The 19,828-nt window shown below is 44.2% G+C and overlaps 1 protein-coding gene across 2 annotated transcripts in view; it reads left to right on the top strand.

Annotated features, from left to right (window-relative positions):
* Window positions 1–19,828, top strand: part of LOC124612679 — a 70,681-nt gene that overhangs the window by 17,570 nt on the left and 33,283 nt on the right. For both annotated transcript variants that reach the window (XM_047141008.1, XM_047141007.1), the window contains exon 3: window positions 1,175–1,304. In XM_047141008.1, the coding sequence (XP_046996964.1) occupies window positions 1,175–1,304 (130 nt within the window). The remainder of the gene's footprint in view (window positions 1–1,174; window positions 1,305–19,828) is intronic.

Genomic DNA, 19,828 nt, shown 5'->3' with positions numbered 1-19,828 from the left:
GCTGTGAGGAAGGGGCGTGAGTCGTGCTTGGGTAGCTCAGATGGTAAAGCACTTGCCCGCGAAAGGCAAAGGTCCCGAGATCGAGTCTCGGTCCGGCACACAGTTTTAATCTGCCGGGAAGTTTCACATCAGCGCACACTCCGCTGCAGAATGAAGATCTCATTCTGGAAACATCCCCCAGGCTGTGGCTAAGTCATGTCTACGCAATATCCTTTCTTCCAGGAGTGCTAGTTCTACAAGGTTCACAGGAGAGCTTCTGTAAAGTTTGGAAGGTAGGAGACGAGGTACTGGCAGAAGTGAAGCTGTGAGGACGGGGCGTGAGTCGTGCTTGGGTAGCTCAGATGGTAAAGCACTTGCCCGTGAAAGGCAAAGGTCCAGAGTTCGAGTCTCGGTCCGGCACACAGTTTTAATCTGCCGGGAAGTTTCACATCAGCGCACACTCCGCTGCAGAATGAAGATCTCATTCTGGAAACATCCCCCAGGCTGTGGCTAAGTCATGTCTACGCAATATCCTTTCTTCCAGGAGTGCTAGTTCTACAAGGTTCGCAGGAGAGCTTCTGTAAAGTTTGGAAGGTAGGAGACGAGGTACTGGCAGAAGTGAAGCTGTGAGGACGGGGCGTGAGTCGTGCTTGGGTAGCTCAGATGGTAAAGCACTTGCCCGCGAAAGGCAAAGGTCCCGAGTTCGAGTCTCGGTCCGGCACACAGTTTTAATCTGCCGGGAAGTTTCACATCAGCGCATACTCCGCTGCAGAGTGAAAATCTCATTCCCCATGCTATTGCCCTTCAGGGCAAGCCATTCTGGGCTTACATTTCAGCAAGATAATGCCCTTCCACATACGGTGTGATTTTCTGCTCCTTGTCTTCATGGTTGCCATATCTTACCTCGGCAGCAAGGTCGCCAGGTCTCTCCCCAACTGCGAACGTTTGGAGCATAATGGTCAGAACCCTTCAATCAATTCGTGATTTTGACGATCTAATGCAACACTTGGACAGAAGTTGGCACGATATCCCTCAGAACGACATTCAACAATTGTGGAAACTGTTTGCCTAAGGGACAGAGGTGAAACAACGCGTTGTTGACTTGCACAGTTTGTTCAGCTCTTTCTCTTGAATAAACCGTACAATATTTCTGTTTTCAGGCGTTTATTTCAGGGTATTTCACTTGTCTCTGTAGGATGGCCGCTGCTCGGTAACTTGCCGAGACCATCCCAGCTCTACTGCGGGTGGCAGGCTGCTAACTCTGCGGTTGTCTTCTACGGGAGAGAGTCTGGGACAGCTGGTACACGACCCACCAGCCTCCAGCGGTAAGACTGACTTACAACAACAACGAGGTACACTACCTGTAATTGAGGCACGCAGCAGACAGTCCAGAGTCTTACAGATTTCTTTGAATGGCTGCATGCATTGTTTGACTACACTGTTCGTCGTGACTGTTACAGACATAGCTAAATACTGTCGCTTATAGGACAAAGCAAGTGACATCGCAATCGCCAAGTATTAATATACAGAAATTTAATATTAATATAGTGATTACAAACGAGCATGTCTATTTAATGCCTAATGATTAGAGTTGTGAAACTACTGTAGATTATCATAAGTAACTGTACACTATGATAGTTTTCAAAGGAACTTTGGACAATTAACATCGTAGCTGCGTTACCTGTATGTTAAGTGTGTTGCATACCCATAGGGCGTTACCTAATTTCGATTGCTTTGCTTGTGTATGCAATCAGTCTCTTGCTAGGTTCCTCTAGAAACCAGAAGGGAGAACCGTCTAGAAACTGAGTGAGGACATATAAGGGCTGCGTAAGTTATGGAATATTTTTGTTCTACATCGTTATCCTTCTGTCTGTTACTTAAAAATAAATGCTATGTATTGCAAAATTGAAACTGTCGAAGTTTAATTCTGGTCTTATTCGAAAAACGTTGATTTGTAAAATGAAACAGGGGTATGTTGTAGTAGAAATAAAGAAAACAATACAGATTCATCATCAGTGCTATAAAACACAGTTTCCTAAAAAAAAATAATTGAAAGCTCTATACAAAAACATATCAAACATCGTTTCAATACTTCGTTGAGCTTATGTAAAACATCTTTCCGTTATTCATAAACAACTTCCGCACTTACTTGTAATAACAGGACACTTTTTCCTTTAATCGAGATGAAAAACGATCTGTTGAATACAAAATAACAACAAAAATTAAATAGATTTTTTTATGTTTGCACATGTAAACTGTCCTTGCGTCAGAAGTAATTGCTTTGCTTGCATAAAAGCAGAGAAATTACGTGCTCTTCTAATTTTTATTACTTATAAAATGGATTTATATTTCGTAAGGATATAAAATACTCTGTGGACTAACACTGACTGACGTGTGATTCTAATTATGTCCAAAACAAATCAACAGAAAACAAAGAGAGGTCATCGGTTACAAGTTTCTCTCTCACACATTCATGTTTCTATCCTTACCAGTGGCACCAATACCACTGGAAATCCTATCATTAGTGGTGGGATAAACTTCGTCCTGAGCCACTCTGCATTGTTGCAAAATTTATTCAAAATGACAGCTTCTCTTACCTCCTCTCCCTGGGGGTTGATATACAACGTCGTACTGATGTCATTACCACATCCATTCCTCCCCCCCCTCTCCCAGTTCCCTTCCTTTCCCCCCCTTCCATCCCACCCTCCCTCACTTCCTCTCTTCTCCCCCACTTGTGAATTGGTGGGAAAACAGTCTGTGCTGAGCTGTTGGTGTGTAAGGATCTCACCAGTTGTCTGTACGATGTGCTCAGTAGATGAAATGTTGGTTTCAGACAGGGAAGAGTTGAACAGCCATATTGCATATAATCATGCAGCTGAGGACTGTGTCCATAGCGCCCTGCATGAGGCTTGGAAAGCACAGATATTGGGTGAGGGTAAGAACAATGTTTTCCTTCAAATAACGGTGATGCAGTTGGATGGGTTGAAGGTGCATTTCGCAACTCATGCTGACAGATGCATGTGCTGGAGCTGCTGATCTTTCATGATAAGTCCAGTCAGTCTTCCAAAGCGCAAAGAGACAAGCCACTCTTCCACTCTGGCGTAAGCATCTCTGTGTTCACAGTGTGTTCAATTGATGAGATGCTGGTGTCAAACAGGGAGGAATTTAGTAAGTGTACCGCATGTAAACATGCAGCTGAGAACTACATCAATAGCCCTCTACATGATGGTTGGTAACAAAATATAATGGATGAGCGTAAGAAGAATACTTTTCAGCAAATAATGGTGTTGCAGCAGGGTGGCTGAAGATGCATTTCGCAGCTCATACAGATTGCAACCTGCGCTGGAACTGTCTACCTTTTCCGAAATGGCCCATCAATATTTGTAAGAGACAAATGTGTGTTCTTCACCAACAATCCTGGACGAATGAGTTAATTCACAAATCTGCCACTGAGGGAACTTGAAATGGCTTTGGCCCCCCCCCCCCCCCTCCAATATACTACCCTCGAGAATCAATAGAAACACGCATTCCTGCCATCCACCACCTGAAAGCCAATAAGAATGCATGAATGGTACTTCCAGTCACATGAGAGTGATGCAGAGGACAAAAGCTGAACGACGTAGCCCATCAGTCTCAGTCATAACAACGACAACAACAGCAGCAGCAGCAGCTGAGACCATCCAGCGTCTCCCATCAGAATAGGACGAAGCAGAAGAGTAAGTACTCTATAAATGTCTGTGCTACTATTACTGCACATAGTACTTCTTCCTTTTCTCTGTCAAGTTCCATCACTTGGTCTAACTCCATGTCTTTATAGCGGATGCTTATTGCTTCCCTTCTTTGTTCGGCAGCCTCCAATGCGTCCAGACTGGCAGCAGCAGCAGTCACCAAGTTGTTGGGACCTGCAGCAACCTCAGACTTTTCAGTACCTGCAGCACCATGGGATCCTGTAGTGCACCTCACCAGCATTTGGAGCAGGACAAGCTGCTGTTATCTATCCTCAACATCGACTTGTGTAACTAAGACACTCAGCCACCCTCTGACTCCAAGAACAAGTGTACTGAGAGTCTTACTCCACACGGTAGACTCTCAGTACGGTGCAGGTCAGTGCTGGTCTCTGACATATGCACCATCCCAAAACATTCCAGTGTTACTACAAGGACAGAGTGTAATAGTGGTGGATGAGTAGGTGCCAGTTCCTTCCAGTGTTATAATACTACTCACTTCAAGTTATAATTTAACAGCTAGCGCTTCAAAGCGCTCAAATATTGGTATAGAAGCATCAGTGGATAGTGACTGGCATGTCATGTTAGAGATCGAAAATGCACCGAGAACTGACAAAGTGCACTTTACGGAGTTGGAATGAGATGACTTGTGTAATGCAGAACCCTACATCAGTCAACAGATGACCACAGAGTCTGATCCATCCCATTCTCTCCCAGATATTTGGTGTGCTGGTCTGACGCTATCTATATCATCATTGTACGTCGATGGTGCACTCATGCTGAGATGAGGTGGTCGGTCCATTTATTTTCAGCACTCCACCATTATGAACTTATTCGGTCTACAGATGGTGCAAACCATTGTGTTGGAAAGACTTAATAGACGGTTGCCTCATGTTCAAACTGTGTGTAAAGACATTTTGAACTGTCTCCATACGTATAGTGTGCATGTAGACGATTTAGAACACATCATCAACACGGTGCCAAAAGAAGAAACTGAAGGAATACCCATCACTTTGAGGGAAATACAAGCTGAATTCTGTGCATGCAAGAAAGCTTTATTTGCCAAATTCTGTGCAAGCATGAAGATGAAGAAAGAACCAATTGATTTTGTTGAAGTGGTGCACCCTGTAAACGACTACTGAATAAAAATAATAATGATGTTATAGCTATCAGTATTTTCAGTGCAATATCTAGAATACTACAACAGCAGCAAGTTGTGTGAATCACGTCAGTGTCTTAAGTCACTGATAAAGTGAATGATAAACGACACTTTCAGGTGTATGTATAATCTTTAGCTTAGTTGATGACATATATTTTCTAAAAAAGCCTAATGCACGTCAATATCTGATGTAGTCGGTATCATGGCAGGATGGATGAAGCGTCCACGACATAAGGACTTTGTTGTAAGTGACTGGTCCTGTGATGGCGCGGAGGAAGACCAGAAGAAGAAGAAGAGGAAGAGGAAGAATGAGATACATGGCGTAACATACACGACATTCACTTAAAGCAGTGAAATCCTCCAACCACAGAAAGTAAAGCCACGCACTGTCTTCAAGTTCGATCATGTTGCTGTGGAAAACCAGGATCAAAATCTACGATGTTTCAGTTTTTGACATCATATGGATGATGATGTGTCTTATTTGAGTCAGACATATTCCAGAATCCCAAAACTGTTGATGAGGGGTAATGTAAACTTCACTATAGCCTTCACAAGACAATTTGAATTTAAAGCACATTTACTAAGAACATGAAGCGATTGATGTGTCATTCAGTGAATTTGTAAAAATATGTGGAGATTGAAAATGTCGACTAAGCATAAGGTCATTGTGACACAGAAGGCTGTCCGAGAGAAGTTACAGCTGTTAAAGTTAGTACATTTGGATTGAGGGCAAACACTGAGAGAAACCTTTAAACCAGTTACTGAATCTATTGATGAACTCTCTGCGAAATTACACAGTTGCCAACTCCTATCTCAACAATAGATTGATTCATACAATTTACAGATTCTCCCCATCAACTGGAAGAAGACAAAAGATAAGTGGTGAGGGACCTTTGTACAACTGCATCTAAAATGGAACCAGCAGTGACTTCGAATGTGCAAGGACCCGGAAGCGGCGGTGAGCTTCAACCAGTTGGGAACTGTCGAAGGCTAAAGCGACGACGACTACTACGACAACATTCAACTCACTGGAACCTGTCGGCACAGGAAGCGACGGTGGTCTTCAATCAGCCAGGACTCGCAGCAGCCACCAGATTCCCATCATCCTCATACTGTCAACGAAGACAGTATAGGCACCAGGAATAAAACCAATGTACACAACGCACAGTGTCACACTTTACAGCACAACAGCGAGGCACGTGCAAACTACAAGTTTTTTAAAACCGTAGGTCTGAAATCTCGCAATATAACTATCACAGTGCAATACGATGAGTGTTTTATAAGCCAGACCTTATGCCTCAACCACAAGAACTATGAAATTAGGATTGTCATCAAGCACCAAGATGCTGTAATCTTCCCTTGTAGGAGTTTCATATATCTTAATGGATCATTTACAAAAAAGATGGTACCTCCAGTGACATCGAACCTTACGTGTAATGCTTTCGTGTTCCTGTTTCATGAGATATGGTACGATGTTAAAGGGGTCAAGATTGACGACACACACAATACAGGTATAACATCAACTCTTATAATGTATGTCCCTCTTTCTCCCTTGGATTTGAACAGTTTAGAAAATGCTGGATGGTTCATACATGAGACAGTGGGTAGAACAGTGTAGGATTACAAGAAATTTTCTGCACACACACATCTGAAACTGCTTATGGGATAATTTGAGGACATGTGGTGAGTTGTTCTGAATTCTAAACAGGAACTTGTTCTGGTACAGAGTACAACAGGCAACTCATACACTCAAGGCGCCTGAGAGAAGAACGAGATCACCATCAATAAAATAATATGGAAAATGCCAGACGTTACTGTATCTGATGAGCAGCGTTTGAAGCTTTTAAAAGTTTGGAATGCTGGTGTATTTCTACTTTTATCTTCCAGTCATGGCAGATTATTAAGTACCCAGCGCTACCAACTGCAAGCAGACAAACGTAGTCTATTAAAATGGTTCAAATGGCTCTGAGCACTATGGGACTTAACTTCTGAGGTCATCAGTCCCCTAGAACTTAGAACTACTTAAACTTAACTAACCTAAGGACATCACACACATCCATGCCCGAGGCAGGATTCGAACCTGCGACCGTAGCGGTCACGCGGTTCCAGACTGAAGCGCCTAGAACCGCTCGGCGACTAGCAGCCGGCAGTCTATTACAACCTCTGTGCAATTAAAGACCCCCAGATTCATCATGCTTTCGTTTCAGACAACTGGAAGAGAGACTACACCAAATGATTCCATCCAATTTGACAGTTTTAGGTTAACCAACTCTAGATTATACCCATATGACAATTTACACCTGCAATGGGATGAAAAGGTATACAGTCTAGCGTATGGCATGTGTGTGAGTTTCTGTGCTTCTTACTATGAAGAAGAGAAGGGATGTCTACTATGCCCACGGAAATTCAAGGATCTGGAGCCAATAATCGTAATAGACTGCTGAAAACAGAGCGAGATAATTAAATCTGGACCTATAGATGTATGAACTGAATTTGAATCTTCGCACATTTCCCAGAACACATTGCAGCGTATGCTCTAGTTCTACATGACTGTGTGATTAACTATTGCTTGCTCACTGGTGTTGTGCAATGAGTTGTATAAATCAACAAGTGCTGCACTATATCCAGAACATTTCACAATGGTATATCAAGGCGCGAACATCATTACAGACGTTCAGGGTTTCTATGATGATCAGTTTAGGCAGTTCATATTTACAGAAGTTGCATTCATAGCAAACACAGAAATGCCAGTGTGATAGAGGCAGTTTCAGCAAACAATGCATTACAGAGATCATTCAAGAGTGTAAAGTGTGCTAAAACACAGAGGAGTGCAAAGAGGTTAACACGTTTCTACAATGGAATTCGCTGCGATGATCCTGGAATACTGTATAAAGATATGGTGACGTCGCTTCAAATATTCGACCACATGGATACCACCATTTACGTCAAAAGCAAGGAGAAGATCACATGAAAGCTTCGAATCATTTAGTTTGCCACTATTCAAGACCTGGAATTCTATGCGTCCCCTGCTCTCCACCAACTCAAGAACAAGATGGTTGAAAAGATTGTCGTGTCTGATTATGAAAATATAAAATTACTTTTGAGTTGGATGAAAAATAAATGAATTTTTCCCTCAAAATATGTATACATTATTTCTTTCACACTATGGTAGTTCGTATCACATCTGTGGTTCTCCTCAAGCACAGGAAATATAATAATTTTAGGCGTTTGCTATATGCATGTGGACTCAGACTTGGACGCATGCCTCCTGCTCCCATAAGGAAACACGTGCTGCACGACAGGCGTAATCCCATGGAACCATTACATATACTTTGTTATTCTCCATATTAAACTTCAGCTCCTTAACGGCACCCATGTTCAGAACTATCAGCTGTGTCTTGCACGTCTTTTATATACACAATTAGGGTAGGTTTGAATAGTTATGAATCTTTCATTCACTCAGTTCTCGCAGAAACAATTTAGTTCTTGAGGTTACAGCTTGATTCTTGAGATACAATATAGTTCTGGATATACAATTTAGTTCTTCTGATTCAGTTTGGTTCTTGAGATACAATGTAGTTCTGGGGGTACAGTTTAGTTCTTGAGACGCAATTTGGTTCCGATATTCAGTGCATAGATAATTATTACTGTGACTTGCTACCACTTGATTCTAATATGTTCAATGCAGAGGTACTTTCAGCTTACACACTATTACTAATAGCTGTGACTAGAAAAATCAAAACCTTCCACAGTCCACCAAACTGTAGCAGTGGTTGAGAATATTTTTACACTCTTCAGTACCACTGGTTGAGTATGTTTTTAGATGGAGTGGGAGCTATCTACACTAAAACCTAATCGGGCTAGATGACTGGCAGCGGGTGAAACTTAAAAACTGATCTATTTACAAGTGTACACGGTACATAGCGATGGGAGCACACATTTTGTATTCAGTGTATATTTAGGAATGACATTTTGTCGTTGTTGGCATATATGATATATATGCAGACCGATGTCTACATGAGAACACACGGAAATATTTACAAATGACACACTGTGCTGGGGAATATCTGTAGGTGCACATAGAACACAGCTATGTAAGCTCCTATGATGTGCAGGGGATACTTACATAAGTGTACATGATACACAACTAAAAATATTTACACTATGCTAAACAGGTCATCCATACAACATTTAAACACACACACACACACACACACACACACACACACACACACACACACACACACACACACACACTCAAGTCTCATCAAATGAATAGTGTGAGTAAGGCCTAGTTTCAATACTGTTCTCACAAATGACCTGTTTATCGTCATTAGGCAACAGACCGACTTTAAATTGCAGTACAGTGTGCGCCTTGTGTCCACTCGATCGAATACTAATTTGCCGCGCCATATGCTGCAGCAGAGCACTGCAAACATCATTTTACAGGCACTGGAAATAGTCAAATAATCTTCCATCAAGAGGGCTCTCGATGCCACACACCCATTTAGCCGACCTCTCGATGGCTTCTTCCAACGTGCAATATGCTTACACTTTTGCTCGAAGACCTACAAACTCCATAATAGGTGACCCATTCACATCGTCTTTCGTAAGTCCGATAACCTTCTTGTTCTGTGGAACAGTACCGTAAGGATTATCAACCTCGTACCCAGCAGTGTCCAGGGGCAGATGTGGACTCTGACCACAATCTATTGGTTATGATCTGTAGATTAAAACTGAAGAAACTGCAAAAAGGTGGGAATTTAAGGAGATGGGACCTGGATAAACTAAAAGAACCAGAGGTTGTACAGAGATTCAGGGAGAGCATAAGGGAGCAATTGACAGGAATGGGGGAAATAAATACAGTAGAAGAAGAATGGGTAGCTTTGAGGGATGAAGTAGTGAAGGCAGCAGAGGATCAAGTAGGTAAAAAGACGAGGGCTAGTAGAAATCCTTGGGTAACAGAAGAAATATTGAATTTAATTGATGAAAGGAGAAAATATAAAAATGCAGTAAGTGAAACAGGCAAAAAGGAATACAAACGTCTCAAAAATGAGATCGACAGGAAGTGCAAAATGGCTAAGCAGGGATGGCTAGAGGACAAATGTAAGGATGTACAGGCCTATCTCACTAGGGGTAAGATAGATACCGCCTACAGGAAAATTAAAGAGACCTTTGGAGATAAGAGAACGACTTGTATGAATATCAAGAGCTCAGATGGAAACCCAGTTCTAAGCAAAGAAGGGAAAGCAGAAAGGTGGAAGGAGTATATAGAGGGTCTATACAAGGGCGATGTACTTGAGGACAATATTATGGAAATGGAAGAGGATGTAGATGAAGATGAAATGGGAGATATGATACTGCGTGAAGAGTTTGACAGAGCCGGAAAGACCTGAGTCGAAACAAGGCCCCCGGAGTAGACAATATTCCATTGGAACTACTGACGGCCGTGGGAGAGCCAGTACTGACAAAACTCTACCATCTGGTGAGCAAGATGTATGAAACAGGCGAAATACCCTCAGACTTCAAGAAGAATATAATAATTCCAATCCCAAAGAAAGCAGGTGTTGACAGATGTGAAAACTACCGAACTATCAGTTTAATAAGTCACAGCTGCGAAATACTAACACGAATTCTTTACTGACGAATGGAAAAACTAGTAGAAGCCAACCTCGGGGAAGATCAGTTTGGATTCCGTAGAAACACTGGAACACGTGAGGCAATACTGACCTTACGACTTATCTTAGAAGAAAGATTAAGGAAAGACAAACCTACGTTTCTAGCATTTGTAGACTTAGAGAAAGCTTTTGACAATGTTGACTGGAATACTCTTTCAAATTCTGAAGATGGCAGGGGTAAAATACAGGGAGCGAAATGCTATTTACAATTTGTACAGAAACCAGATGGCAGTTATAAGAGTCGAGGGACATGAAAGGGAAGCAGTGGTTGGGAAGGGAGTAAGACAGGGTTGTAGCCTCTCCCCGATGTTGTTCAATCTGTATATTGAGCAAGCAGTAAAGGAAACAAAAGAAAAATTCGGAGTAGGTATTAAAATTCATGGAGAAGAAATAAAAACTTTGAGGTTCGCCGATGACATTGTAATTCTGTCAGAGACAGCAAAGGACTTGGAAGAGCAGTTGAATGGAATGGACAGTGTCTTGAAAGGAGGATATAAGATGAACATCAACAAAAGCAAAACAAGGATAATGGAATGTAGTAGAATTAAGTCGGGTGATGCTGAGGGAATTAGATTAGGAAATGAGACACTTAAAGTAGCAAAGGAGTTTTGCTATTTGGGGAGCAAAATAACTGATGATGGTCGAAGTAGAGAGGATATAAAATGTAGGCTGGCAATGGCAAGGAAAGTGTTTCTGAAGAAGAGAAATTTGTTAACATCCAGTATTGATTTAAGTGTCAGGAAGTCATTTCTGAAAGTATTCGTATGGAGTGTAGCCATGTATGGAAGTGAAACATGGACGATAAATAGTTTGGACAAGAAGAGAATAGAAGCTTTCGAAATGTGGTGCTACAGAAGAATGCTGAAGATTAGATGGGTAGATCACATAACTAATGAGGAAGTATTGAATAGGATTGGGGAGAAGAGAAGTTTGTGGCACAACTTGACCAGAAGAAGGGATCGGTTGGTAGGACATGTTCTGAGGCATCAAGGGATCACCAATTTAGTATTGGAGGGCAGCGTGGAGGGTAAAAATCGTAGAGGGAGACCAAGAGATGAATACACTAAGCAGATTCAGAAGGATGTAGGTTGCAGTAGGTACTGGGAGACGAAAAAGCTTGCACAGGATAGAGTAGCATGGAGAGCTGCATCAAACCAGTCTCAGGACTGAAGACCACAACAACAACAACAACCCAGCAGTGTCACATGTTTCATCATAGTACCTCATTACGTTATATGGATTGCGGCCCTTCGCGCTATAAGGTGAAGCTATCTCTATCCATACACAGTAAATTTGGATCTTTGAAAAGAGTTTCACACACCTGTAGTGGAATCGGTACATGTGGAGTTTGGATAGGTCTAGTATGCACATCCCCACACAGATAGGTTCCGTGAAAGTTCGCCTTCTCCACAGCAACAAAGTTCTCTTTGAATATTGTCACCCACTTAAAATTCGGTCTGGAGATGCATTTTCTTACTTCCCAAAGACCATCCCATTCTGTTCTAAACAATATGTCACGATGTTACCTCAAATTCTCCATTGTGTTACCGAAAATTGAGTTATTTATTAATATTTCTCGAAGTTACTTGTCGTGGACGTTCTCTGTTTCGAATTCAAATCAATATCCTGCTTCAATCAGGGGACTACTTGAAGGAGATAGCCCAGATGATTCTAACCAGTTCCATCCCTAAGCTGAGATATTGCTGGAGAATACGACAGCATTGTTTTGGGGTGGGGCCTCCTGGCAGAACTACACTCCTGGAAATGGAAAAAAGAACACATTGACACCGGTGTGTCAGACCCACCATACTTGCTCCGGACACTGCGAGAGGGCTGTACAAGCAATGATCACACGCACGGCACAGCGGACACACCAGGAACCGCGGTGTTGACCGTCGAATGGCGCTAGCTGCGCAGCATTTGTGCACCGCCGCCGTCAGTGTCAGCCAGTTTGCCGTGGCATACGGAGCTCCATCGCAGTCTTTAACACTGGTAGCACGCCGCGACAGCGTGGACGTGAACCGTATGTGCAGTTGACGGACTTTGAGCGAGGGTGTATAGTGGGCATGTGGGAGGCCGGGTGGACGTACCGCCGAATTGCTCAACACGTGGGGCGTGAGGTCTCCACAGTACATCGATGTTGTCGCCAGTGGTCGGCGGAAGGTGCACGTGCCCGTCGACCTGGGACCGGACCGCAGCGACGCACGGATGCACGCCAAGACCGTAGGATCCTACGCAGTGCCGTAGGGGACCGCACCGCCACTTCCCAGCAAATTAGGGGCACTGTTGCTCCTGGGGTATCGGCGAGGACCATTCGCAACCGTCTCCATGAAGCTGGGCTACGGTCCCGCACACCTTTAGGCCGTCTTCCGCTCACGCCCCAACATCGTGCAGCCCGCCTCCAGTGGTGTGGCGACAGGCGTGAATGGAGGGACGAATGGAGACGTGTCGTCTTCAGCGATGAGAGTCACTTCTGCCTTGGTGCCAATGATGGTCGTATGCGTGTTTGGCGCCGTGCAGGTGAGCGCCACAATCAGGACTGCATACGACCGAGGCACACAGGGCCAACACCCGGCATCATGGTGTGGGGAGCGATCTCCTACACTGGCCGTACACCACTGGTGATCGTCGAGGGGACACTGAATAGTGCACGGTACATCCAAACCGTCATCGAACCCATCGTTCTACCATTCCTAGACCGGCAAGGGAACTTGCTGTTCCAACAGGACAATGCACGTCCGCATGTATCCCGTGCCACCCAACGTGCTCTAGAAGGTGTAAGTCAACTACCCTGGCCAGCAAGATCTCCGGATCTGTCCCCCATTGAGCATGTTTGGGACTGGATGAAGCGTCGTCTCACGCGGTCTGCACGTCCAGCACGAACGCTGGTCCAACTAAGGCGCCAGGTGGAAATGGCATGGCAAGCCGTTCCACAGGACTACATCCAGCATCTCTACGATCGTCTCCATGGGAGAATAGCAGCCTGCATTGCTGCGAAAGGTGGATATACACTGTACTAGTGCCGACATTAAGCATGCTCTGTTGCCTGTGTCTATGTGCCTGTGGTTCTATCAGTGTGATCATGTGATGTATCTGACCCCAGGAATGTGTCAATAAAGTTTCCCCTTCCTGGGACAATGAATTCACGGTGTTCTTATTTCAATTTCCAGGAGTGTAGTTGCTCTGGACACAGTGACAAGTCGCTATGTGCATCATTTATACTAATAGGGTAAGTGAGTTTTGCTTCCCTACGCCAGAATCAGTCGCCACACCCCCACCACTGCGGAAATTTTTTCTTAATCCGACGCATTCGTCATTGGACCATCGAAACCCGCCAATTGGCAGCGATTGTTGCACGTTATGCCCATGTAAGTTATTCACATCAACGTACATGATGTAACTCGAATTATCGGATGTGCTGAACATCTCACCCATCCATGTGTCCCTCACACAAAGAAAAGAAGCATGTCAGCCTCAGTCAACAGTTCGATTCTGCGCTTCTCTTACTCAGCATAGCCTTCTAAGATAACCCAGGAGGGGGTGTAAAAAAAGGCACGATCCAGGGTATATGGTCATGCATAGACTCCGGAATTTTGCGAAAACATCTACAAGCAAGTGCACATCTGTCCCCATATACAGCTGTGCATACTCCCCAAAAGTGGAGATGTTGAACTCTCACCAGACATTCACAGCATGCCCATGCTCTGCATTCCTTATGGCATTGTTTGTAAGGTTGCTGCAGAATGCATTTATGCCAGGTAATCTAGTTTCATTGAGTTTTGCATAAATCTCGACACTCTTCTGGGAAAACACACTTCCTAGTCAAAAATTGTTCAAATGGCTCTGAGCACTATGGGACATAACATCTGAAGTCATCAGTCCCCTAGAACTTAGAACTAACCTAAGGACATCACACACATCCATGCCCGAGGCAGGATTCGAACCTGCGACCGTAGCGGATCCAGACTGAAGCACCTAGATGTTAATTCCCATAGTGCTCAGAGCCATTTGAACCATTTTTTGTCATGCCCCTCGATTCTTACAATTGCCGTCTCGTTTCTGTACACGTTGTAAATAGTCCTTTTCTCTCTGTAGACTAGGAAGTGTGACCGACCGGTGTGGCCGTGCGGTTCTAGGCGCTTCAGTCTTGAACCCCGTGACCGCTACGGTCGCAGGTTCGAATCCTGCCTCGGGCATGGGTGTGTGTGATGTCCTTAGGTTAGTTAGGTTTAAGTAGTTCTAAGTTCTAGGGGACTGATGACCTCCGACGTTAAGTCCCATAGTGCTCAGAGCCATTTCAACCATTTTTGAACACTTCCTAGTCACAAGCAGATACTTTTCCCCGTCAGGAACTATGGCACAAGTGATTTGCAAGTCCTTCTGAGCTACAGTTTAAACAAGTTTCTGGAGTGGTGCCTGAATAAAGCGTAGCGAGTCAAGGAACTGGAGAGTGAGTCTTGGCGTCATTCGTTTGGAGCATGAAATATACTTCTCAACATTCTCACGCAGGACATAAACCTGATCTTTCTGCGCACCGAAATTAGCCAACAAGAGCGTCATATGCGCTTAAATTCTGAAAGGAAACGGGTATGTTCGTTGTAATTGGTACTTCAAGTTGCATGTATTGTGAGCTGCATCATAGATCTTCCCTGTAAGATGGCAGTGATCCCTACGAGGGGTTTCCACCTTTCTATGTAACATAACGCACAAATACAGACACCAAAAAAATTTTTGCCTAACCTCGGTTCCGTGAGTTCCGGAACCTGTACAGAAAAGTAGAATAGAGATCAACATAAACGTCATTTCCACCCTTTTTATTGCTCATGAAAATCACACATTGCATATTATACCACCACACAGCGAGACCTTCAGATGTCATGGTCCAGACTGCAGTACACACCGATACCTCCAATACCCAGTAGCACGTCCTCTTCCACTGATGCATGCCTGTATTCGTCGTGGCATACCATCCACAAGATCATCAAGGCACTGTTAGTCCAGACTGTTCCACTCCTCAACGGCGATTCGGCTTAGATCCCTCAGAGTGATTGGTTGGTCACGTCGTCCATAAACAGCTCTTTTAAATGTATCTCAGGCATCTTCGATAGGTTTCATGTCTGGAGAACATGCTGGCCACTCTAGCCGAGCGATGTCGTTAACCTGAAGGAAGTCATTCACAAGATGTGCATGATGTGGGTGCGAATTGTCGTGCATGAAGGGGAGTGCCTCGCCAATATGCTGCCGATATGGTTGCACTATCAGTCAGAGGATGGCATTCACGTATCATACAGTTGTTGCGGCGCCTTCCACGACCACCAGCGCTGTACTCGGCCCCACATAATGCCACCCCAAAACAGCTGGGACCCTCCACCTGGCTACACTCGCTGGACAGTGTGTCTAAGCCGTTCAGCCTGACCGGGTTGCCTCCAAACACGTCTCCCATGATTGTCTGGTTGAAGGCATATGCGACACTCATCGGTGAAGAGAACGTGATGCCAATGGTGAGCGGTCCATTCGGCATGTTGTTAGGCCCATCTGTGCCGCGCTGCATGGTGTCGTGGTTACAAAGATTGACGTCGCCATGGACGACGGGATGAAGTTGCGCATCATACAGCCCATTGCGCACAGTTTTCGTCGTAACACGACGTCCTGTGGCTGCACGGAAAGCATTATTCAACATGGTGGCGTTGCTGTCAGGGTTCGTCCGAGCCATAATCCGTAGGTAGTGGTTATCCACTGTAATAGCAGCCCTTGGGCAGCGTGAGCGAGGCATGTTATCGACAATTGTTCTCTGTCTGTATCTCCTCCATGTCCGAACAACACCGCTTTGGTTCATTCCGACACGCCTGGAAATTCCCTTGTTGAGAGCCCTCCCTGGCACAAAGAAACAATGCGGACGCGATTGAACCGCGGTACTCACCGTTTAGGCATGCTTGAACTACAGACAACATGAGCCATGTACCTCCTTCGTGGTGGAATAACTGGAACTGATCGGCTGTCGGAACCTCTCCATGTAATAGGCCCTGCTCATGCATGGTTGTTTACATCTTTGGAGGGCTTTAGTGACATCTCTGGACAGTCAAAGGGACTGTGTCTGTGATGCAGCATGCACAGTCAACGTCTGCCTTCAGGAGTTCTGGGAACCGGGGTGATGCAAAACTTTTTTTGATGTGTGTGTAACAGTCAACCGCTTCCTCATAAAATTTCATTCTCCATCGACGTGGTCATGGGAATGTTGGTGCTTAAAGCTTATCAATATCCTACGAAAGTTGCTCGTGCTCAGTAAGTAACCATACCGCAGTATTATCCACGACATAAGATTTGTAGCCGCGCGGGATTAGCCGAGCGGTCTTGGGCGCTGCAGTCATGATTTGTAGTGGTTAAGACTCGAATCGCAGGACGGTACAAACTGGTACGCTGCCACATACGGTACATATTTTACTGTGAAATTACTATGTGAGACTGTGGGGTCACTTTCTCACAGGAGCGAGGTTGGCGTTTTTAAATCAGTGTAAACTACTAAGCGGCATCGCTCCTGGTGGAATGCCTTCTTAAACTTAAAGAATTTGTTTTCCTTGGTAGGCATTATAGCACGTATCGATTTCCTGATAGAGCAATCAGCTTAATGTTTGCTAAAAGGTCACTCGTGGAAAAATAATTCAGACATCTTAAGCAAATATGTTTCATATGATGATCTTCAATTGGGGGGATAGAGGGTGGACACATACTTGATCCAGCTGTAATGATAATCCTTTCTCCTTATGCTCCTCATATGTGAACAGCAAGTTCACATGCATCTTATGGTGATTAGCAAATTTCGAGAAATGAACGGGTCTGACGACTCTGTTCTATACTTATCACCTGAGTTACAAGCGCCCAGCCCATAAGCATGAACTGACATATTGGTATTCTGTGCCTCAATTTTAGGAATGTCCTGGAGTGTAAAGGGGAACTCGATACCATCAAAATTATAAAGTCCACGAACGTCAGTACCTCTAGTGTATCGAGTTGGGTACTTCGGATGATCCTTATGATTGTAATTTCTCTTGCAAGCCAGCAGCGACCATGCAAAACAATAGCTGTCTTCTTTATTTTGGGCATTAATACGAGCCATTTTAGGTGAAATATCCTAAGGAAGCTCGATGTAGCTGTGCCCGCCATTGACTGTATCATGGACATGACAGTGGTTGTCTAGATATAGTACGCAGCTGAGTGCTTTAACTGAACCTCTAACTTCCATTTCGGAAAACAGGGCCCATATAGCACTCAAGGCGAATTTACGGAGCCACTCAGCGATTGAGGTGATCCAGGACATCACTTTAATCTCCCTCCAAACGTAGACAAGACTTGTCTCTTCAGAACCGTCCTTTTTTTTTTTTTTGAGGGGCTGTGTTATTTCACAGCGCAGTAATGCAGCACTCTTCATTGACCGATATCGTGGATCCTTAATGATTTTGGTGACTTTCCTTTCTGTAGTGAGAATGCTTGCTTCAAGGAAGCTGCTCGGATCATGGTACCCTCTCACAGCATTCTCTGTAGGGGTAACTGAGATCTGCTCCTGAAAAGCATCCTCAATCACTGAGTAGTTTAATTGCTGGTATCCGTCACTAACAGGATGGGACAGAAAGCTACTGCCAGACTCAGTTGCCTGTGGTGTCAGAGGTCTAGCAACCAGAGGGGTGGAGACCCACAGACGCCAGAGTGGTACGGCAGAGAGTGGGAGAGAGGAATGTTCCCCGTTAAGATATTTGTCAACTGCCTCGTCAGTTTCGTTGAGGTCGTCTATTGTAACAAGAAGTATAAACTCACTTCTTCTTCTTCCTTTGACGTGGGTATATACCACAAGATTTGAAAATGAAAAAAAATTATGTACCTACAAGGTTGATGTGCTGGTGGAGGCACGGCAGGAGGAGACTGCTCCTGAGGCTCTGTACAGGCAACTTCTCTTTCATCCTCCAGCTCGCGACTTAGTTCTCTTGCATTTCATGAATGTACGCTGAAACAAAGAGAAAAAAAGACTGGAATACAGCTGGAAGGTGCAAAAATAACAAGAACTACTTGTCTAAAATATAGTGACACACACACACACACACACACACACACTCACACACAGAACAATTAGAATAACACCTTTTTCTACGCATCATAGTAAATAAAAGTCTGCAGTGAAAAGTTCCAGTAGTGGAAGCACCAAAAATCATCCTTGGCTAGTCTTCAGACTTTATGACAAAAACCCTAAGAGAACTATTATAATCCAACGGGAAAAGTACTGAGTGACAAGTTTCAGCAGTGTGAAGTGCCATCACACACTTGCTGAGAAAATAAACCTAACAGAAATACAAATGACTGCCGTTTCTAACTTGTTCCTAAATATAAACACACACACACACACACGAAGATGAAAGCATGTTTTGTAACTACACAGTACTTCCTCTTCCTCAACTCGGAGGCGTTTGCTGCTAGCACTGCTGGTGTCTGATGATGATGATGATGATGGGAAGCTTTTGATCTTGGCGGCGAAAACTCAAAACAGCGCAGCTGTAGACAGAGCCAAAATGAGGGCGACTGAACCACGATGAGAGTATATATAACCTCTGTCCCCCTCCACCCATCCGCCCACCATTTCCCTCAGGAAACCAGTAGGAAGGCAGCAACCCAGCCTGCTCATGAATACTGATCTGAGAACACTGGTCTGCGAGCACGGCCTTTGTCCTGCTAGCACTGGGTTTTGCTCTTCCAAAATTGAACGTGAGATTAAATATAGGTAATTCTGCTCTCTGTTTGACGACAATCTTACGTTCAGCTTCTTATGTATAGGTGCATGTAGATAAATGTAACGGTTGGCAGCAGCCGATAGGAATACAGGAACGGCGATCGACAAGCTGAGACAGGTCAGCAGATGATGAATGCTAGAGATACGTATTGTATGTCTTTATCCTACAGGCAAGCTGCCACTTAACTGCCCAACATGCCGCTTTCCTCCATCGTCGCCATCCTTGACAAGCAGATATCTAAAGATTTCTGACTGATTTGGAAACCATTTTTAAGCACTGTTTTTCTCTGAGGAAGATCACTGGCAACATCATAATGATGTGCTTCAGACAAATCTGTGACCTCCCACGCAGAGGATACAACTGTATAGTTTTAGACTTCCAGGAAGTAACGATACTTCAGCGATATGAAAACGCGTGTATGCTCCGATTTCTTCTGTCTTCAAGTTTCATGAACAACAAAATCCCTTTCTGAGATTGGATAAGGTGGATTTTTTAAATTAGGGCGTCTATGTC

Source organism: Schistocerca americana, chromosome 4 (genome assembly GCF_021461395.2).
Source record: "Schistocerca americana isolate TAMUIC-IGC-003095 chromosome 4, iqSchAmer2.1, whole genome shotgun sequence".
In the NCBI taxonomy this organism is placed as follows: domain Eukaryota; kingdom Metazoa; phylum Arthropoda; class Insecta; order Orthoptera; family Acrididae; genus Schistocerca; species Schistocerca americana.
This window is presented reverse-complemented; position numbering and strand designations above follow the sequence as displayed.